Source organism: Tauraco erythrolophus, chromosome 11, assembly GCF_009769465.1.
Source record: "Tauraco erythrolophus isolate bTauEry1 chromosome 11, bTauEry1.pri, whole genome shotgun sequence".
In the NCBI taxonomy this organism is placed as follows: domain Eukaryota; kingdom Metazoa; phylum Chordata; class Aves; order Musophagiformes; family Musophagidae; genus Tauraco; species Tauraco erythrolophus.
In genome coordinates this window covers 20,262,493-20,285,521 of record NC_141475.1, presented here as the reverse complement: position 1 = coordinate 20,285,521, position 23,029 = coordinate 20,262,493, and the positions used below count along the sequence as shown (strand labels likewise).

General features: G+C 41.2%; 1 protein-coding gene across 1 annotated transcript in view; it reads right to left on the bottom strand.

Annotated features, from left to right (window-relative positions):
• The window catches only part of MCF2L2 (MCF.2 cell line derived transforming sequence-like 2), a 155,098-nt gene that overhangs the window by 5,715 nt on the left and 126,354 nt on the right, over nt 1-23,029 (bottom strand). Inside the window, exons 22-29 of the mRNA XM_086618729.1 lie at nt 20,040-20,261; nt 18,588-18,680; nt 18,087-18,165; nt 14,608-14,680; nt 11,883-11,992; nt 7,710-7,805; nt 3,640-3,729; nt 1,467-1,538 (exon numbers count right to left, since the gene is read on the bottom strand). Of these exons, the coding sequence (XP_086474855.1) occupies nt 1,467-1,538; nt 3,640-3,729; nt 7,710-7,805; nt 11,883-11,992; nt 14,608-14,680; nt 18,087-18,165; nt 18,588-18,680; nt 20,040-20,261 (835 nt within the window). The remainder of the gene's footprint in view (nt 1-1,466; nt 1,539-3,639; nt 3,730-7,709; nt 7,806-11,882; nt 11,993-14,607; nt 14,681-18,086; nt 18,166-18,587; nt 18,681-20,039; nt 20,262-23,029) is intronic.

Sequence of the window (23,029 nt, the reverse complement as noted above, 5' to 3'; positions counted from 1 at the left end):
TTTCACTACAGCTTCCTTACACATTTTTAACATATTCTCACTGCAGCATTTCAAGTCATTCTGTAGGTGATGGTATATGGTTTTAATAGCCATCCATAGAGCAACGAAAGGAACCAGGGAGGCTCTTCTTCCCAGCCATAGATGAATGATTTCACTCTTGATTAATGCAATTTTATGAGGGAAGCTTTTATCTAAGTACATCAAATCCTTTGTGTTATTAACTCTGTCAGACCTCTGGAAATAGCAGCAATATCTTCTGGTAAAGGGATGATAACGTTCATTGTTTCCTACTTAAAGAAACTCAGTCTGGTGAGGAATGTTGTGCAGTAGGACCACGTTTTTAACCAGCGAGGATCACCTCAGCTCTATTCTACGGGTAGTACCGGCACTTTGAAATACCCACTACCTCTGCAGCCACATGGCATGGTATGGTGAGATCAGAAGTATCTGTCATTGAGGAAAGGGAGGTATAAACACCACAGTTTGGGAAACTCTGGTGCTGGGTGCCAGGATGATTCCAAACTTAGTGCGAGGGATCACTGGCAAGAGGAAATATTCTGCAAACAGCAAAACCACTACTTCCTCTGCTGCCTCTGAACTGCTTCTTCCAACCTCTCCGTTCCAGTGTCCTCTTCTGCTGGGAGTGACATAGGAGTTAGCTTCCATATGTCACCAATTCCATCAGTGATCTAGCCACCTGCCCTTTCTACCAAGGTTTTGTACAGAGCAACACAATCGTAAGAAAGGATTCCTCAGCTTACATCTCTCTCCTCCCTGTCCTGCAGCAGGGGTACCTGACTGCTTGTGCCCCACAAGGCAACATGCTCTGCCAGATCAGTAAAGGGAAAAGCTGACAGTGGAAGCTGGTGATCTTCTAGTGACTGGGGAATAACTTCCTAGTTTAACTCTTTGGTATTGTTTATTAAACAGTAATTGATGAATCTGCTGCAACAAACAGGTGGAAATTCTGCTCAGCTGAAATGAAACACTGCACCTTAAATGGATATTAATGCACAATCTACCCTCTTCTGTAGCCTTCATGCACATTGCTCCTGCTCCTCTTGCTAGGTATAGACACTAACAAGGGAAGAAAGATGTAAGTGGCCAGGCTACAGGTGAAGGTGGAAGTTAGCCCCTTGGCTCCCTGCTGCAGCACTCTACAGAGTAAGGTAGAAGCCAAGCAGAAAAACACATCCAGATCAAAATCTAGAGCATTACTTCCCAAAACAGGCAGAGAATTGGGGTTTTGGTTTAAGACTATCCCTAGGTGAAAGTTGACAAACATAGCATGAGTGCAGGGGACAGGCAAGGGGGTGACAGCTGTGTTTGTCGCAGTTAAACAGATATACCGACACCAAACCCCTAATGGATTCCAGTATCGTCTACCAGCAGGGATGAGACGTGAATTCAGTGGAATACCAAAAGATTGCCAAATAGGTTTTCATGCAGGATGGAAATACTCATACCTTCAAACCCCAGGGGAGTTGGGTCACTCTTTATCTCATGTCTCTTGACTTTAACTGCAGGAACAAGGGGACCTGTGTGAAGTTTGCAGAGTCACAAGGCTGTAAATACTGTTAAAGGACAAACTTACTTTCCTATTACCTGGAAACACTACCTGCCTAATACTTTCCATTTCACCCAAAAAAAAGACCAACCCCTAAATTCTAGGTTGTGCAGATAAACATTTCTGTAATGTGGATAGGGGACAGACCGCTTTTTGCAAAAGATATTAAGACATAGTAAATGTATCTGCTTCCAGTCAAATTTCACAGATGTTTTCTCTCACCCTTGTCCAGGAGATTGTCCTGAGGCAGGCGGACTCAGCCTCTGCTTTCTACCTGTGAGGCTGGCAGGGAAGAGCCCACAAAAGCCGAACTTCTGCCCCACAGAAGTGGAGGGCCATCTGTCACAGGTCCACGTACAGTGCTTCTCCAGTGAGGATCAGCACACAGCAGTATGCAGTAGCCTTGAATGAGATCATCCAAACACCCTGGCTAGACCTGCATTTGGCTAATGCTGAGACAAGACTCAGGCTTTGGTTCTTTTGTCATCTGAAATATTCTCTTAAAGCAGATGCTGTAAATAAAACACTTAACTGAAAAACACTGATTTTGTTTTCTAGCTTTTAAAATCATTACAAAAGTAGTTTTCTCAGCATTCAAAAAAATTGCCAACGGTCTTGTGATGGACAGGATTTTTTCATATGAAATCATAACAAAGTTTGAATTACATTGTAATTCACAAATGCTCTCTTCGATAAACCACACTAAAGAACAACCCTTAGCTGTCCATTCTCTTTCTACATACGTGCTTCTTTCTGTTCCCCAGCTTAGGAAATAAATATTGGGAAATAACTCAGTCTTCCCATAACCAAGTAACTGATGGTGTATTTCTGAGGCTGTCACCAAGGACAGAAAGCTGTAAGAACCTCTTCTCCTGTGCTATGCTGATCATTTCCTTGTAGTGATGTTGTAGGGTTACGGCCTAAAGAGCGTGGCAAAGAAACATTGTAGGCAGCAGCACTATCACATCCTTCCTCTGCCAATAAACAGCACCGTGCTCTCATTTCACGACACCCTGGAAGTAGGTAGTTTCAGATACCTATTGCTTCACTGCGCAGTCAAGGATATGGTTCATGTCCTTCACAACTATTTAGAATGCACTATGCAACCTTCTTCCTGACAAATACATAGCAAAGATTTTTATACAAATGGATTCAGCCATTTTTCCTTCTATTTTGGTTTGTGAATTGCCCCGTTAACCTTGCAAATCAGTTCCTCCACTTCATGCCAGGAACTGCCAAAAGACAATATATTCAGAATTCGATTTAAGACCATATGTTCTGTTTTCAAAAGTAACACTGACATGTAGTCAGAGGTGACTACAGTCCTACTGATTTCCAACACAACCAGCTTGCCCAAATGAGTGGGTTGCTTTTGAGTTTAAATGTAGGCACTAGCGCAATAACTTAAAGTAAATTTTGTAAAAGTGCCTTTTCTCAAAATAATTACAGGTCAAAAATAAAATTTGCATAAGTTCCCACACGAACTGCATAGAGTTCAGTGCATTCTGAGCACCTAGCTCCCTTGCACTGAAAATTTCCTTGTAATCATAATTTCTAATCAAAACTGTGATTATGCTAAATATTCTTAAAACTGGCATCTATTGCTACTCCATTTTGGCTTGATTTCAGGCTTTCTTACTATCTGATGTCTGCTACACAATGAGGAGATCCTCTCATTCTTGAAAGGAAAAAATCTTAAACGGCTTTAAGGAAATAGAGAAATAATTTCTATTGAATTTCAGTTAATCCAAACCAGGGAGAAGTGGGAAACCTAACCCCAAATTAGCCAAAAATTAATCCAGTTTCTATGGAAACCAGCACCACCCTTTGAAGCCTGTTATGGAGAAACTGAGAAGAGTCATTATATACGCTGGCAGCACACCTTGCTATACATTCAAAATGTCTCTGCCTGCCTCCCTGCAGGGGTTATACTAGTCCTAACTCTTCTATTGGAGCCTCCTGCATTTATAAAAACTGAGCCTGATGTACTCACTCCGTGAACAGCATTTGGCAGTAAATGTATCAGTCAGCAGGAAGGGAGAAGGGTAGCTAAGCAAGCAGCATGACGATACCTTTGGTCACAGCAGAAGCATTAACTGTGGTGCTGATGGAGGAGGCTAGGGAAAAGCGACGGGTAACTTCTCTTTCCTTAGATTCTGGATCTGGGAGAACAGACAGATGCAATGCAGGGCAGGATTAGAGGTTAGTAAGCACTGAGGGTAAAAGATGTCCAAAGCAAAGCAGCAGCTGGAAAAGGGTAAATAAAAGGTAGGTTGCTCCTCTAAAACAGCCAGGAAAAATATTCTCAACAAAGTGAAAAGCACGAAAAGTTTATATGAACATGTTTTCAAAGCAATTCCAATTGCACCAATTTTAATACTTCAGAAAGGAGACTTATGCCAATTCATATTTTAGCAATCAACTACTGTATAAGCACAGCTCCAGAACACAGAGATGAGTAGGATGGTTAGAATGGTATGTGTGTCTACAGATGGGCTTTGGATTATTTTAGACACTGAACTGCTTGTTCTGTGATGACTGACCTGAAATACACTGAAATCCAAACAGGATGGTTTGGAGTTCACATTTGTCATTTCTAGAAGTTAACTGTGTGAATGCCTGAAAGACGTTCTCTGAGCCTCCATCCTTACTGGTGCAAATCAGCTTAGAGAAAATGAAGGCAACAGAACTTTTTTTTTTTTTTAAAAAAAAAAAACTTCCTCCAATTAGGATCCTGCCTTTTCTCAAAGTCTGCTCAGGAATGAAAACAGAGCTTCCTCAGATTTCTCTCTGAGATGTGTGTAGCACTTTTGACTCAAAATATTTCATGGATGGATGAGAGATATAAATGGACTAACTGTCTGCTAGCCTCAGAGAGCACATGATGTTTCAAAACACATCGAGGTAATTAGGCAGCTCTTAAGAGATTGTGTCTGCACATCTACAAGCACATCAATATGCTTCTTGCACCTACCAACTACAACAGCAGCACTTGGGAGAAAAAGTTGCTGCTTACAAATGTTTCAGGATTAACTTTTAGTCTTTTCAGCTGAAGACACTCTAAGTACATGTGCTGCATTACTCAAGTGAGCATTTCCATTGAGATACGAGTAAAGCTATTCATATGCTTCATATTTCAGATTCAGTAAGATACTTGAACACTTAACTCTACCAGGACACAACCTCAGTTGAAAATGGTGTTAGAAATGGCTTTAAATATTCTGTTGAAGCTTTTTAGATTTGTCAAAAACTATTTGTGCTTTTTGTGTTTTGATTTTTTAAAATATCTAAGAAATATTTTGGTAAAAATTAAATGGTTCGTTCTATTTTCACTGAAAAATTTCCTGGGATTGGTGAAGAGTTATGTCACACACAGCTTTTTGTAGCACATGTTTACATGTTTTTCTGAATCTTAGCCCAGCCGTTCCCAGATGGAGCCTGTGATTCAGAGACACTTTTCCTATTCCTATTGTCTCCTTTCTCTTATGTGTCTCCTCTTTTCTCTCTCTGGCTCTCTTTTTTTTTTTTTTTTTTTTTTTTTCCCCATAGTTAAATGGAATAGAGCACTGGAGCAAAGTAACTTTCAGGTGATTTCAAATTTCAGCTTGAAATGTCCTGTGCAGAACTATACTACTGTGAAGAGTTCCTTGCCAGGGATCTTAAAATTCTCTTTCCCATTCTTTATCTTCACATTTTCTTATTTTAGTGCTCAGTCACAGAACATTTCTCTTTACTTTTGTTTTTCCATATTTCTGCCTAGTGAATGCCACATTCGCTGTATGCTTCCAGTTGAGCAGAAATTAGCGTGACTGGTTGAACTGCAATTCCTATAATGTTTTATTATGTCAAAACATCAGGAAACCATATTAGCTCCTTAAAATCTCAGTGGAATTTCAGCTGTAGATTGGCTACTGCAAGAAGACTATAAATTCTGTACCTGCCAATGTACTCCTTTATCAATTTACTCATAAAAGCACATATATTCAAGTACATCCTTATTCACACCTACTAAAAGGCTGAGGAAAAATGAGAGGTTGAAGTGTGCTCTCAGCAACAATTATAATGGAATGACTCCACATTTAGGCTGCTGTAACTGCCCTTGTTAAAATACAAAGAAAACGTCATTTTTTAATTCTGGTGTTGGGATATATTTACACCACATCATGCAGCTCTTAGAGACTCTGTACCAACTCCAAGAAATAAAAGCTTCGCTCTGCAAGCCTGGACAGCTAATGCTGACCCAAGGGTGGGGAGATACAAAGTGCTATGAGTATGGGCGTTCACACACTTTGCTGCCAGTTCTGGTACAGCTGCTCTGGGGGTCTCTGCACTGATGGAGTGCAGGATGGTAACGTTTCTCCTCCAGACATCAGCATTTCTTTGGTCTAAACGCCAAAGTGCTTATATACGTTTTCTACCCCATCATATCCAGCCTGGGCAGATGGTTCAGCAATGCTTTGAACATCCATACTTCACTGCCAGTTCATATCTATCAGGCAATCTTGTTTTCCCCCTAGTTAGTCTTGTTATTTTATTGTTTAAACCTTCCCTTTTGTGTGTTCAGAACATGAACAGATACAGTGGGTCTGAACCAAAGTATGCTCAGCTCAGAATGCCATCTCCTGCCACAGTCAGTAATGAATCCTTAAACAACAGGATCAAGAGTACGACAAGCTCTTACTGCAGTAACTTCCCTGTTACCTTCTCCTAGCTTCACATCTGCCTTACCAGCCAGTCTGTACAGCGCTAACATGGCCTTGCTTTGTCACTGCCTGCAGAAATGACCACACTCTGCAAAACATACAGGCTATTTGCCAACCGGTTTCCTCTAGGCCAGTACCAGATTAGCAACTGAGCAGCAAAAGAAAATGAAATGGGAGGTTGTGTAATGGAGGTGCTTCACGGCAATCTCAAGTAACCAGACCCAGCAAGTCTTGGAACTGAGAGCACCCACAGCTTAGCGGGTATGAACCCTTCTGAACTGTGCTTTGCTGTGTGGAACAGAATGACTGAGTAAAATGCAAAACATTTCACATGATGAGAAAACATCAGATAAAAGCAAAAGAGGCTCAAACCAAACTGCAGATCCAAACTAGCCTGAATTGCCGCATTTCTGAAATCTGTATCTTGCAATTGATTTCCTCAAGTCACAGGATCTGAAAATCACTCCCTTTTCTGTATTCAGAACATTGAACTGGTTTGTCCGTCTTGGACCTTACTACCAAATGCAGCCTTAACCTTCCAGCCAGAATCTTACTGCTGCTGTGGCTCTTGGTGTATTCTCATCTACTTTATAACATTGTCATTTTTATTCTTTCATCTTGCTTCTACCTCCTTTGATGCTTACCCCCTCCATCACTGCTCACTAACCCTTCATCTCACAGAAGAAATATAATTCAACAGAACAGGAGGAAAGTCATACAATAACAATAAAAAAAGTCATACATTATTTTCAGAAAGTAATTGCAAATAGTCATTCAATTTCATTTCTATTCACATTTCTGTCTTTCCTCTAAAGTCTCTTCCTTGTACAACTGTCACAGGAACATGCGATGCTCTCTACTCATGGATATTAAGTGTCTTCTAAACATTTATGCACCAAGACTCAGAACACACCATTTTACAGTGTCATATAACATAATCAAGTAGAAATGGCAATAACCCCCAGATTCTCTGAATTCTGGATCCTCAGAGTATCCACTAGGCCACAGCTGAGCAACATTTGAAAAAACAAAGAGGTCCAACCAATGAACAATTTAACACGTGACCTCGTGTAGCACAACACAATGATAGTCTTCCCTTCAAGCCAGTAAATTGCTGAAAGAAGTTAGGTTGGTTATTTAAAACATGTCCACACTTTGGCCCTTGAGAGAAACTGGAAACAAATGTTATTTGCACTGTGCACCAGTAAAAGATCCAACCAGTCAGCTCAAAGGTTGCCTTGCCAACACTGCCGGGGAAGGAATTTCTGGTAATGGCATCTTTGAGAAGAGCCACATGTGTGTGTCAGACAGGAGCATTCTGGTGAGATGCAGCAGCATTTTAGGAAATAGTGATGCATGGCACTATGGGATGGAGAGGACATTGTGGGAGTGCAGGAGACAGATGGCCAGAGACCAAATGCTGCATGGGGTGATTTTACCTTTGGGTGGAGCTCTGCGGTTGGAAAGACCTTGCAATGTGAATCGCTTTCTAGCAAGCGCTGTGCGCTCAAGGTTAAGGCTGGTGGAAGCATCAACTAGGAGAGAGAGGGAGAGGGAAGAGAAATAAGGAAGGAAGGGTCAGCTGTTCAGATTATGGGAAAGGAAAGGTTAGCACTGGATGACAACTTAAAATAAATAAATAAATTTTGATTCAGTTCAAGCCTGAGCAAGAGCTAATCAATTAGAAAGGTGACATGAGGTCAGGGTTTTTAAACCAGCTGAGCCAAACAGAGCCCCTGGGTTGAGTTTGGCTCACTGAGATTTAATGGAGGAGAACAACAACAAAACGAAACCAAAGAAAAACAGGCGAAGGGATGTAGCTCTCATCAAAGGAAAATACAGTTTAGCAGCAAGCTCATTAAAGAGGATCTAGTGCCTTTTACTATGAAAACACATCCTTGTGGTTGGAACAGCAAGGTTGTAGGGAGACATGAGAGAAGTAGTCTTGCAGTGCAGGATACATACAGACAGCAAGTGTTGCAAGCAGTCCCACTTCTGCGATGCAGCACAAGCACTGAAGAGTCTGCCGTGATCAGCCCCGTGGCTAATACACTCTCAGCCTTACCTGCTGCAGTCTTTCTAACAGCCTCCAAAGCTGGCATATAGTCATGCATTTGATCTCATGATTTGCTGGGATGTAAGGAGTGCCATGCTAGCAAAGCTTACATGCCAGGCTCCTACATAAATAAGCCAGCCATGCCTCTGACAGTCGCCTGTCTAGAGATAAGTCACAGATGGATCTAGGTCCTGAGACTTTGAGTTTGAAAGATACTGAGTTACTCACATTGCAGGAAAGAGGTGGATCTAGATCAAACCTCCAGATCCATGCATTCCTGCCAAATTCTGCATCTGCTCCTTTCTTTGTGTGGGCAGGTAGCACGCAGAAGGTTTATGGCAAAGGAACAGGAGAAAAGCCATGTGTTGGCTGCCTGGTTCTGTGCCTTAGGATTTAACCACTAGCTTTTTCCTCCTCTTTACTTCATACACTGCCAAGTGAAAATCATTAGAGGTACAAACAAAGACCAGAAGTACAATGGGAACATGAAGAGACAGTGAATCCAGATTCGACCAACAAGCAACAGACAGACAAGCTGTGCTTCCAAGGAAAGTGCATCTCATTGCTTCCTGATTTGCAGCCAGGATAATCCAGGATCCAAGGCGCCTGCATGCTTAGGGGGATGTGAGATGAACAGATTTTATCAATATAGAAGTATTATGCTGGTGTGGTTCAGCTCCTTCCACCCTATAGTCTGACACCAACTTTGGGCCAGGCAGGTGCATCTGGTGAGGAACTGCTATGGAGTGGCAGTTTCAGCTGTGGGGCTGTTCACAGGTGCACTGGGAAGCATTTTTGGCTGTCAGACTGCCTGTGTTGGCCTAAGAGCCATTCCTTCCCATAGCTGCTCCCACCGCGAGGCAATCTTTGTAAAGATGCTGTAGCTTATAAGGAATCCAGAAACTGGTATATAAAGCTTATTTACTTTCCGTTTGCACAGGGTAAGAAAATCTGTAGTATTTCATTATCACAGAGTCATGCAGCAGGTAGGATAGTGCATGTGTATAAGGGGAAGGTTTATATGCTAGTTCTTCAGCTAAGCAATTATATCACTTCACTGAGGGACCCCTTAGGATTTCATAAGTCCCCTCAGCTTCCCAGCACCAGCCAATCATTAGAGAATGCTCTCTAATGACATGTTGTCTCCACCTGAGTTATTTCAATCATTTTCCTTCATTCTGCAGGTATACAAAATAATCCTGGAAAACATTTTCAAACACAATAAGGAGTAGGTCCTGATGGGCAACAGGTTGAATGCGAGCCCACAACGCACACTTGTGGCAAGGAAAGCCAACAGCATCCTGGGCTGCATTAGGCAGAGCCTTGCCAGCAGGTCTGGGGCCGTGATGCTTCCTCTCTACTCAGCACAAGTGAGAAGCACCTGGAGTGCTGTGACCTGTCCTGGGCTCCGCAGTACAAGAGAGACATAGACATACTTGAGTGAATCCCATGAAGGGCCACGAAGATGATTAAGGGATTGCGGTAGCTGAGATGAGGAGAGAGTGAGAGAGCTGTGATTGTGCAGCCTGGAGAAGAAAAGGCTCAGAAGGATCTTATCAACATATATAAATCTCTGATGGGAGTGAGTAAAGAAGGTGGAGCCAGACACTTCTCAGTGGAGCACAGTGACAGGACAGAAGTCAATGGGCACAGATTGAAATATGGGAAATTTCATCCATCTAAAAATATGAAGAAAACCTTTTTGTGAATGTAGTTAAAGCCTGGGACGGTGTCCCCAAGGAGGTTGTGGAGCCTCCATTCTTGGAGATATTCAGAACCCAACTGAACATGGCCCTGAGCAACTTGCTCCAGCTGACTCTGCTCTGAGCAGGGCAGTTAGACTAGGTGGTTTCCAGAGGTTCCTGCAGGACTGGGCTCCCGTATAGCTTCAAGTCAGTGAACCTACCAATCTGATCCACACAAAATACTGTTTTATATGTAGATAACTCAATCATAGGCACTTATCCCTAAGAATACCGAAACTAAAATAGCTTGCCAATAGTGGCCGCCCCCCGTACTGTAGAAAGAAAACAATATTTTAAAACAATCTGTGCTCCGATTAGCTACATAGATACAGGGAATATTACAGTCAGTAGGTGGCACAAAAGAGACGGTTTTGGCAGAGCACCAGACATCCCCCTATGCTGCACGTGTGCTGCAGCTGCGCACAGCTGTGCCCTCCCCGACGGCCGCAGGATTCCTCTGCACCTTCGCAAGCAGGACCTAACTGCACATTTTTAAGGTGGGTTCAGCCCCCGCAGAGTCCCAGCTAGAGATGCCTCACAGAGACACAAAATAAAGTTTCAGTGGGACATGTGCAGCCGGACAGCCCTTGGCTGGCTCCGCACAGCGGGCGTCGCAGCCCAGGATGCTCACGCACACCCCGAATCCCGCAGAGAAGTGACCCACTGCTCAGCGCTGCCGCAGCAGCCACATGCCAGAGGATGAGGAGGCTCTCACCGAGCTGGCAGGAATTACTGCGAGAGCCCCGAGCAACTGGTCACGGGAAAGCAAAAGGCAGGAGAATGAAAGTCAGCTTATAGGCTGATCCCAGTTCCCACACTGTCGTGTAAGCTGGATCAGTTAAAAAACAGCAATCATTTTCCTAGATTTTTTTTAAAAGGGCTTTATGAATTTCAAATGAAAGACTGCTTTTCAACCTTTTTCAATTAAAAAAAAAAAAGTTCATATTTTAAAACAAATTTACTGAAACAGGTTTTTGACATTGGCTATTTTAATGAAGAAGCCAGAACTCTCTCCCCAGAATGAAAACTTATTGCAATGAAAAGTCTTTTGGTAAATAGTATATTTTTCAAAGAAAAAAATATTCCACTTTTTTTTTTTTTAACCATCTCTGTTTATAAAGGGGCCTGCTGTTACTTTAAGCCTGATCTGGACATTCATCTCTTCTTTTAAGACTTCATAATTTTCTTTTTTGTATTATTAGAAAAGCTCTTTGCTCTAACCTCAAAGAGAAACTACTGTTGAGAGATTTTCTGTTCCTGCTACTGCCAGATGAGATCTAGTTTCTTTTTAGTGTTCATTTTAACCTAAATTGTATTGAATAGATCTATTTTATTTATGCCCTCAAGTAACAGAGGGATTTTCTGTGACTTCATGGGCGTGCGTTTACTAATACTGGAGAGGAACCTATACAGAAAGGAGGCAAAAAAACCTCTGACATAAAGCAAGGAAATTATTTAGCAAATTCCATAGACAATCTTAAAATTAAATATGGCTAGAAACCAGCTTAGCCAGGATATAGAAGATTAAAATATGCATACTATTGCCCCCCAAATTCTATTTTTAAAAAATACAAATTGTATAAAGAGCACTCTAATGCATCAAAACTCAGACTTAAAAAAATCCTAAACTGGTAACAATTTGGTGTTCAGGAAATTTCGCAGTACAGTCACTCAGCTTTGTGGCATTGTCTTTTTGATGTTGGGTTTAAACAACATACATTTAAAGCATCCTCACCAAACTCCAGAAATAAGCGTGTAAAAATAAAACTATTACTCTTCGGAAGCAAAAAGCTCTGTCTCAGAACTCCTACCTCTCTTTTGTCTGGCACTGGGACTGGAATTCCTGTTTTTATTGTTAGATGCTTCCACGTTTGATGTCTCAGATTTGTTTTCATATAAACTTGATGACTTCCTGCTATACCTTTGGACAAAAGAAATACAAAAATAGTTACATTCCTGCTTAATATGTAATGGAGCATTGAGCACTAAGCATTCTTTTTTACCCTCAGATATGGAAACCTAAAGAATAAAGGCAGGTTTTAAAATTCTATGTGCTATAAAAGTCTGCATCTGTGCAGGCATGTATGGTGGAAAAAGCCATTCTAGCCTCTGCCTCCTTTTTACGTCACACAGTAAGGGATGCCCTTAGCAAGAGTTGAGAAGGGAAAAGTGGAGGAACAAACTGGTTGTCTGCACAAGCTCTTTTTGCAAGTCCAACAGATTTGGAAGAAGTGGGAAAAAGAGGTTAGGAAAGAGGACCTCAGTTTTCCATCCTTTGCAGCGTATGTATATTTGATTCCAGGAGAGAAATGGATACTGGATGGTCACATAGAGGTCATACCATGCATAGAGAACATAGATTCCACTGGCTCCAGGATCCCTTAGCTTCTGTTTCTTTTGCTCTTTGAAATCATGAATCCAAGCAGGATATCCCTGTCTACAGCTGAACTACATACGAGAGGATCCATCTTGCCAGATCTGCACAGGTACTGGCCTTGCCGTCTGTAATGGCTGAGATAACTGTGAAACATGCGGCTGGCAGAGTTAAAGATTTACAGCTGTGAGAAAGACATCAAGAAAACATACGAGCTTCTCTGCAACAGCATCTGCAGTAAAACTCCAAGTGTTTGTGTATATCTGTGTGCACAGGATATTTTCACATGGATGCATGACTGAATCAGTCATTTCCAAGAAAGCAGATAGTTAAGCAGTTAGAACAATAGTCTATTTAAGTTTCATATGTTTGAACAGATTAGAAAACAATACAAAGGAATCATTTCATTATCACTGAAATGCAGCAGCCAACCCTTGAAAGAGATACAGCAGTGATAGATACCACAGGGCATCTCATTTTAGGATTAAACACTCAAACTTTGGGGAAGAATTTACAGAGAGAGAATTTAAATAAATTGAACAGGACTTAGGGACATTCAATAACTGCCTGTATTAAAGGCACTGGCTCTAAGTGACTCTTGCACAGACCTCAGCTCCAGTCCTGAGTCAGACCATTCCTGCCTTATCTCCTGGAATTGCAGCCTCAAATGCTGCAGTGGTATATAAACAAGTAAAGGGGATGGTCTTTGCCACTGAACAGATATGGCTCAGGGAGAGGAGAGTGTTCCCGATGTCACAGTACAGGTTTTGCGATTCCTGATAAACAGTAGAGTCACTGTTACACATGGGCAACCCAGGAGAGGGAGTCTATTAGTTAGATAAAATCTCAATAATTAATTAGCCTCCAACTATTGGCAGAGCACTGATAATGCTGGTTATTCTTTAGATAATACTATCTACCACTGGCTTACACACAGCGCCTTTCACAACTGGGGCTGCTTACTCATGTCAGTCATAAACACAGACTATGCCCGTGTGGGTGGCTATTACAAAGTCAAGCTTCTTCCTTCCTCTCCTTGCCTCCACCCAGCATCCCAAAATAGGCTGCAGAAGGAGCTCCACAGCCTGAGGAATTCTGGATCCAGACTTTCACATCTGCCAGTGCAAAGCCACCTCATGCTGCAATTCCCTTGTCCTTGCTTCTCTTTGAAACACATATTACAGGCGATCAAAGTGGCCTCAGTTTATAAAAGCCAATAGGACACTGTACTCTGTTCCATTCATGAAGCCCAGGGCTTTGTTCTTTCATGAAGACTTACCGTACTCTTCCTGTCCCTATAATAACCCAGCATCTGGAGCAGAAACATCGAACTTGTCCTTCTTTGGCATAGTTGGCAGAGTGAGGACAACAAGCACTTCATTTCTCCTTTGGTTTCATTCACTCTAGAACAAATAGCTAATCACATGGCCTTTCTTCCTGGAGTTAATTTATTTTCTGTTGACATATTCTGTCTATAATTTCTGCTCTGAAAATTCTTACTTTAAGAGCCTTTTAAGAGGGACATACATCTGGATTGATCTCAAACATTTTTGTGATTGCATTTCATATTTCACTGGAGTAATTTTCTCCTATACCCAAGGTGATTTTACTGAAAAATTTTAACTCTTAAACCTTTTCAGCTTAAACCTTAAACAAAGCAAATGTAACCAAGGCTAGAGAAAACACGGTGCAGGATCAACAGCATTGCATCTATTTAAAATTTCTTGCATTGAGTTGTACAGCTCTCAAAGGCTGGCTGTGCTGCCTGGGATCTCTTGGTTTCGTTGATCCTGCTAAAATTTTACAATGATATCCCATGCCAACTTGCATTAAACCTGCCCAGCAATTGGGTCATTACAAAAATTTGCTGACAGTTCCATCTAACATCCTGGAAATGTTCCAATACATTTTGTTTAAACTTGAGTTAATCTGGAGCATATGGTTCTTTTGCAAAACAAAATTATCATCTTTGAAATGAATTCTGCATTGTGATTTTTAGTTTCCCCAGGAGCAAAACCTTTATCTGCATTTACATGTCTTTAAAGAATTTGAAGATAATCAAGTCAGTTCGTACCCAGGAAGCTAAATACAGAAAACTAAGAATTTATGTACTACAAAAGCACAAAGGCAAGACAAAACGTGGCCCTGATATGCAATGATACCTGCTTGCATTGGAAGAATCCATTGGTGCGTGGTATACACTCTCAGTGATTCTTTGGTGCAGTTGACTTGCTTCTGTTTAAGAAAAAATAAAAAGAAATTGCTCCAAATTGTGTAAGTTGCTTCTTTGTTTGCATAGAAGGTAGTAAAGAGAGAGAGAAATAGGAGAGGAGAAGAGAAGAGAGGAGAGATTTTGACTGCTGCTGCTGCTGCAATCAAAATTGAGTACTCATACTTGAAGAGAAAGGCATATGGTGACCTTAAAGGCTGAAAACTTTGCTCACCCAAACAGCTCTTCTACCCATACTTTCTCAGCACAGAAGAGATTTCGTCCCCTACCACCTTCTCTTTCCTCTGTACCTCTTCCTAGCTCACTGCACAACTTGGATCTAGAGAACGACACATTGGCATTTCTGCCAGAATACAATACAGGTTTTGTGGCTCATAGCTTTTTCTGGACATAGCAACACATGTACAACAGTCCTCTTGCACACGCAGCCATCTAGTAGAATATATCCCCATGCCTCTGAGGAATGCTTTTGCTCAGCATCCTGGACAAGCAGCAACAATAAAATGCCACTTGTTCACTCTTTTTGCATAGCTGCTACGTAGCAACAGGCTCATTTGCACCTATGTCCAGTAACTCCTGAGTGGAAAAAGATGATAAGAAAAATGCTGACAACCCTGTTTTCAGGGCCAGGAAAGCCAGACACTGGGAAGTGAGGAGGCAATGGAAGGAGCTGCTTTCAAACTCTTGGATTGCTGAGATCCTAGGGCTATTTTACTCTGGAAGAAGATGAAGCTCCTGTCAATGAAAGGAGAACAAAGGGACAGGGGCAGCACTGAAAGATTAAATACAAAGTATTTTGTGGGTGGAAACGCTGGGAGAAAGGAGCGCTCTGGGTGGCAAACTGGAAGTAACTCCATTCCTGGTTTTGGCAACTGATTCACAGCCTTGCACAAATCTCTTAAGCTGCATCCATAATTCCTTTGCCTGCAAGAGACATTATGCTCTTTGGGATCAACGGATCAAGGTGTTACCTGAAGCCTCATTAGCATTCCATGCTCACTGCAGTATATGATAGGGGTGTATATACACTAAGTGTTCGGACACTCATGACCCTTATGTTAAACTATTTATCACATACCTTTGGCCACCTTCTTTGCCCTTTACTCACTCATTCATCTCAGCTGGTTCCTTCCAACATTCCAACTCCCTGTGCAACTCCTAACAACAGTAATTAAAACCAGCCCAGACGAACAAACATGTCCCTCTTTCTTCTCTCATTACAACGCACAGTTGGAGAAATATCCAGTCTTGGATTAAGGATGAATTAAGGTCTCTTCTTTCATGACTCATTGGAAATAGAAGCAACTGTTTAAAACCACAGGACAAAGCATTTGCTTCCTGCCATTGGTATTGTAACAAGGGCTTTGATTCCTGTCATCATTTGGGAAAAGGCAATGGGAAGAGTTGCAATAGCACATAAGGTACAATTTCTGCCCTCTGATTGCTGTTCTGCTGATTCACAATGAAGGAAAGTTTGACTTCACTCATAAAGTAGGATGAAAGTCATCCTTGGATGTTGTCAAGACCAGACTGGATAAAGTCTTCAGTAACCTGGTTTGACCAATAACTGACTCTGCTTTGAGCAGGACATTGGACTATGATGTCCTGAGGTCCCCTGAAACCTGAAATATTCTAGGATCCTACGATATTAAGACAAAACAATAAAGAATATCAAAATAGAAATCATAGAACCATAGAATGGTTTGGCTTGGAAGAGACCTTAAAGATCATCTAGTTTCAACTCCCTGCCATTCAAACTGGCCTTGAACACTTTCAGGAATGAGGCATCCCCAACTTCTCTGGGCAACCTGTTCCAGTTCCTCATCACCCACATAATGAAGAAATGTTTGCAAAAACTTTCAGTCTTGATTCCTGCATAGTTTTCTCTGGAAAATGCATAGTAACTCTAGCATGTCGGTCTTGTATGCTACTAAGATTTCACAAATGCTCATCTGGGTGACGTACAAGCTTCATTTTTTTTGCCTAGAAACACACATGGGGGATTAGCACTCTATCCTGTTACATACATACATTTTCTCCATAAGCTACTCTTCTCTTCTGTGGTAGCCTAAGTAAAGCCAGCTTTTACACTTCAGAAGCAAATACCATATCAGAGAGCCCCTAGATCAAGTCCTGAAACTGCTCTGATAAGAATCTTGAGTTCTTTCCTCAGCAGTTCCTACTGAAATGACCACAGTGAAATTCAGAATAAAAAGGAGAAAGGATGAAGACAAGAATAGTAACAAAAAACCTGAGTAGTAAGCATTGTAAATAAGTATATTGTTATGGTTGGATTAAATTGCTGAGGCTAATGTGCATAGTTGTTTCCTTCCACTTAAGGAGGTTGTAAGAAGTCATTGTCTTTGTGAAACAGATAATTAAAATAAAGATCACCTCTAAAGTTAAAGCATAGGCACAGGTTTCCACCTAGGACAAAGTGTGCTTAGGAATCTGAACGATGTGGGTGGAGAGGCTTTGCTGGCATTGCTTTAAAGAGAGGTGTGTGTATGAGAGAAGCAGAAAATTACAGGTCAAGGTGATAAGTAATGCCAGGGTCCAGGAAAAGTCTGCACTGGACACGGCTACACTTTTGTGTCCTAAGAAAGCCTGAAAAATGGCTTTTAGGACCCTGTAAATTCTTGTTAATAAATAGAATAGTATCTCAGATAGCTTTCATCACTCTGTTCTCTTACTACCTGGTATAACCTAACTGAATTTTGTCTGTCTTGGGTTCAATATCTTACATAAAAAAGGGTGTTGTTATTTTAGGTACTTATGAGGCTTCAATCCTTCATGTGTTGAGCATGTCACAAATCACTGTCATAGTGACATCTCTGTGAGAGACAGAGATGTCATTAATCATGTTTTACAGGGAGGTCACTACGATAAAAAGATGTAATAACTGACTGACGTTTGAAACATAAGGCAGGTGACTAGCTTTAAAATAGAAACCCTCAAAACCCAACAAATCAAAATAAACAATAGGACAGAGTGGAACAGTTGATGTGTCCAGTCATCTATGTGGAAGGAGATCTTTTGTCTCAGGTCGTATGAGAAGGCACAGAGTGAAGAGTGAAGACTGACGCCATCTCCTCACATGCTGACGTAAATGGATGTTTCTAGGGTTGCAGCTGGAGAGGGAGGACACAGGAAAATCATGTTCCTTAGACTAACTGTGAATGGAGTAATTATTCATGCCATTTCTAAAGTTCTAAGAAATTTTCTTCAATCAGGACAAGGGTTTAAGTGCCAGCAACACTGCAACCACCCAACTGATCCTCACATAGAAGATCCGTTCTTGCCGATTTCTCTGCTGGTGCTGGACAGCACTGTAACTCATCCCAGCTCCATATTGTCACACACAGCTACAGAAGGAGGCAACATTACCAAATCCCGCTCTGTGTGTCCTACCTCTGCATGCTTCCAGTTGTCCTGTCAGGACTTTGCGAATCTCTGAAATCCAGGTGTTTTTCAGCTCAACAGAAGATGCCTGAGAACACAAGAGGAAAAGGCAAAGCAGATCTAGTTAAAGCATGCTGCCAGTCACTTGGCTGCCCTGACCTGTGTTTGCTCTCAATTTTCCCAAGAAATGGAACACTGTGGCCAGCTTTAAGCAAAGCAGAGGATGCTCTTCAAGATGGAAAAGTTACCATGAATCTAAAGTACTGTCCTTGCTTTTCTGTCCAGTATTCCAAGTATTTTCCACTACTTTCTTTCCTCTTTTACCCAAAATCACGACTGTTTTCACAATGATAAATTGGTAATTTCAGTACCAACACAACAATGAAGCTTCCAATAGCTATTATTTCTTGAGTGTGCAGGACAGTGAAAGTCAAGAAACTGAAAACATTTTTAAAAACAATTCAAATGAAAGGAAGTATAATCCTTGGGAAAAAAAAGGATTGTTGTTACCTGAATGATATAGACCTCTTCTCTGCCATTATACCAGATCTCAAACTTCTTGTTATCCCCTTTTACATTTTCTGTAATGCCCACAGTGCTCATCTGTTTCAAAATAGAAAAGAAGAAGCTGGAATTCGGAAAATATCAACAGTCTTTCTCCTCTGAGAAGTGATTTTAAAAGGCTGCATTCACTTCTGCACCTTAGGGAGTCATTTAAATTCAGCACGTTACTTCTCAACATCTAATTTATCATTCATCTTTTTGATTGTTACAGGAAAAATAGAAAAAAAATTTAAGTGCTCAAAAGTAACACAAGCTAATGTCTGATTATGATTTTATCCTCTTTGCTGTTTTTGCTTAAGCTGTGGGTCAGTTTTCAACTCTATCCTGGCTCTTGTCTACCTACACAAATTTTCAGTTTGAGGAAGATGGTATTTTCAACTTGCCATCACCGACCTGTTGAGGTGGGGGACGAAGAGGGATGGAACAGGGCTTTGTGAGATCGAAAGGCTCTTCTGCAAATCCAGACAATACAAAAAAATTCAAAATAGTTCCAGGAAAATTAATAAAAGTAGTGAGCAAGAAGCTTAGTGCCTAACTAGGGAAGACAAACAAAGAACAGAAGCAAATAATTCTAGATTTCTTAAATGATAGATTCTTAACCACAATTTTGAAGTCTAGCTGCTACTATACTTACCAGCTTCCCATGTTCTTCCCGTATTTGTTCATCCTTCTTGTTCTGATTTGCCTCAGCATTAGATTTGAGGATTTAAACAGCTTTGATTATGTCATGATTCCTGCTATCTCCACAGAAAGAAACTTCAAATGTTTATATGAATCGGCTCACTCCTTGAAATAGGTTCTGTTACAATTCCTGTCTGGTTACCCCATAATAAGTTTGCAGCATTATGCTTGATGACCCATGTTGGTTGTCTGAAGTCACAAGTGTCACATCAACGTGCTCAAAGGGAAATTTTGCCTACTTGCAAATCTCATCTTAACTGAAAACATCCTGACTCATATCTGGAAATGTCACTCTTGTAAATAAAAGGGCACTTCTGCTGCACTGTGATTCATCTGTAGCTATTATTGTCACAGATTATATCTGCTCAACTGATGTGAACAGCAAAACTCGCAATAGACCTGAACTTGAAGGATGCTTATAGGCAGAACAATGAGAGATGCAGGTCCATTCCATCTTGCTGCTCTTTATGAGATGCTGGGCAAATCACACAAGGTGCCCGTTTGTATCGAGCTGCAAAACCAAGGCTCATGTCTGGAGTTGCAGGACATATGGCTGAGTCTGTCTCCAGAACAAAACCAAACGGGAACTTTCATTTACTCAGGATTGCAAGATAGCTCCAGATGTGCATGTCTTCCTCAAATCTCCACATGGAAACATCCCCATGTTGTAAGAACACCCAATTTCTTTCTCTCCCCCACCATTACCACATTTATTACCTTTAATGAGTTTTTAAAGCTGTATGAAGCTGTCTTCTCATGGCCATCTGTGTTCTCCTCCCGTTTCTTGCAGAAAAGTAGCATCTTTGTATAGAGGAAGAGGTGTCTCTGCATCGGTTTGAATCTAGCCAAGTCCTTCACCTTGTTGTGCCCCTTCTTGTGGTCAGTCCAGACATTGAAGGAACCTTGCATCAACAGCTTGCCAAGCTCATTGACATCCCCCTAGCAAACAAGGAAAAGAGAGAACCTACATCACGTTCAAACTAGCGTAATCCCAGGCACAGTTCTTTCCTCTACTGGTGTTTAAGCTTCCAGGCAGAGGCATGTGTCTAGACATCCCTTATGTTGAGGAGTGGACATGTTACAGCTGTAATCCCATCTGTACATGTCTCCTTGTTAAACCTGTGTGGTTTCTTCACATAACCATCAACCCATTGTTTTCCATGTCCATAATTGCCAGTTTGCCTCCCCATTCATAATTAGTGTTTAAGGTCTGTCTCAGGACCTCTTTGGATCTGACATACAGGCCGTCCCCTTTGATGACTTCAGAGGAAACATCTGAAAAGAACTGGGTTTCAGGACAACTGACTCCAATGCAGTATGAAGGACCAGTGTAGTCCAGATATCCAAGCAAAGGCCTTGGCTCTGAAAGATGTAGGTTCAGTTTCTGCTCTGTTATGAGCTGCTTCTATCTCTGGGCAAAATCTTGAAAGATGCTTAGATGTATGAAGGTACACATTGGTGCCTAGAGGTATGTAGGTGTGCAATTCCCTCCTATTGCAAAATAGTCTTTAAAAGCTTTGTCAATAGTTGCTGAGCTCACCGTCTGCAAACTACACAATGCTGCACAGCCTTGGGCAAAGAGGGAGTAAATGCACCAAAGAGCTATAAAAGTACCTGAGAGAGAGTGAAACTAAGCAGGAACCAGACCCTTCTAAGTTAAAGCGCTCGTCTGAGGACAATTGATGGGTAAATACTTCAATTGATAGAAATACTTGGCTCAGATGCCACCAACACAAATATTTATAGCACAGTTCTGTACTAAAAAGTGTAGCAATGTATGGATAGAGAACATAGTACATCTGTACAGTAATGGGGTTCAACAAATGATGATAAACATAATTATCCAAGCAGCAAGTTTTTCTAGGAGTGCTTTGTATAATAAATTGAAGGAATAAGCTCAGTGCCTTATTAAAGCACTTATTTTGAACGTTTGCATGTTCTGTTGATTATAAGGTGAAGATGTTGACTCCAAGTGGGAATGTTTGATTTTAAACTACGGATTGAAACCTGTTCTCTCTCTCACTCCTCATCCTCTACCCCAGATCCAACAGCAAAACCAGGGTTTGATTAGGTACTTTTCCACTCCATATCATGGTATTATTAGACTCTCCAAAGCATTCAAAAAATCTCAGTAATTTCTATAACAGTCTCTCATCTCTAATATATAGAGTTGGATTTTTTGTTTGTGCATAGAAGACTGTGTGTGTTTGTATTGATATGTGTATGCAGGTGCAAACTGCAAGCCTGTGAAAAGCATATTGAGGAGATGTAAAGCTAAAAACAAACAAACAAATTTTCTACATAGTTCTGACAATGGTGAGAGGCTCCTGTCACTCCAGGCACCGTTTGATATGGCACTGAGATCCAGAAGCTCAGTTCAACTCTTGTGTTAAGTCTGACTCTTCAATCTTGGATCTAGTATGGGAATTATAGCAAGTGAAGTGGGAGGTTACCACTGCAGAGAGAAAGAGGGTGGACAGGGATAGCAGTCTGCAGCAGTTCCACAAAAGACTTTGAATATTAGCCCACAAGCCCTGGACTCTCTCTTCAGTGTGGGCAGCAAATAAAGAGGACACTGTTTCTCTCCACTTGTGTGCTAATAGAGAGCAATATTTTGTCCTAAAGGAAGTTTACTTAAAATGGAGGTTTTGATCACTATCTCAAATATCATTATTCCCTGTTAGAACAATACACTGTATCTCGTGTTTATCGAAGTTGAGAGATACATATGAATGAGTTAAGTGCTGCATAACTCATGGACAAACTGCTCAGGCCAGACTGGATACAAATGTTAGGATGATAGTAGGAAACATCTCTAAAACTTCTGCCATCCAAGCTTTACTCAACTTTTTTTTTGTGTCTTTGCCTAAAAATAATACTATAAAAAAAAAGCCCACAACCCCAAACTTACATGTTAGCAATTTCTTACACGACAGTTCAACTCTTCAAGTCTGTAAGTGCATAGGTCCAAGAAGCAGAATACCCTATGCAATTAGGAGCGTTCATCAGCTGCCACAAAACCTGCTTTTCTGCTGGCATAATAACCTTCTCTGAAAGGTGTTCTAGGCCAGTGTTTCTATCAAGCCTGTGTGGGAAAGTCTCCACGAGATGGGGCACGGTTTCATGAGCTATGGGAGGTGTTTATTTGGCATTACAGCTGAGCACCTGGGACAGGTGGAACAGGGAGAAGAAATTATTGGGTTCATCCTCTTTCACACTTTCACCCTATTTAATAATCATGTAAAAAACCATCTCAAGAATGCTGTCAGCATCGGGCTACACAGCACCCATGCTCCACTTTGTCATGTCTTTTGGTTCAGCTAACAAAGCAGAGGCAAAAATCTAGTCCTTGGAGCTACTATCCAGCATTTCACAGAAGGCTGGCAAATTCAAAAATAGAAACCAAAAAGGAAGAGGAAAGTTCTGTTGAATTCCTGAATACAAAAGTACTCTGAGATTTGAAAGCAAGGAATAGGCAAAAGGATGACCTCAACATCTATATGGATAGAAATCTGGATAGATCCCCTCTGCTCAGGATAATGTTACTTTCTTGGAGAAGCTCTTCTGCCCATTACTTAAAGAGCTGTTTAAAACCAAATTTTTGAAAAATTGCTGTAATTTAATGCATTTAAACTGGGAAACCCAAGAGGAAAGCTACCTTTCTCTTTGGAAATGAATCAGAAACAGTAGAAACCAAGGAAGTAAAA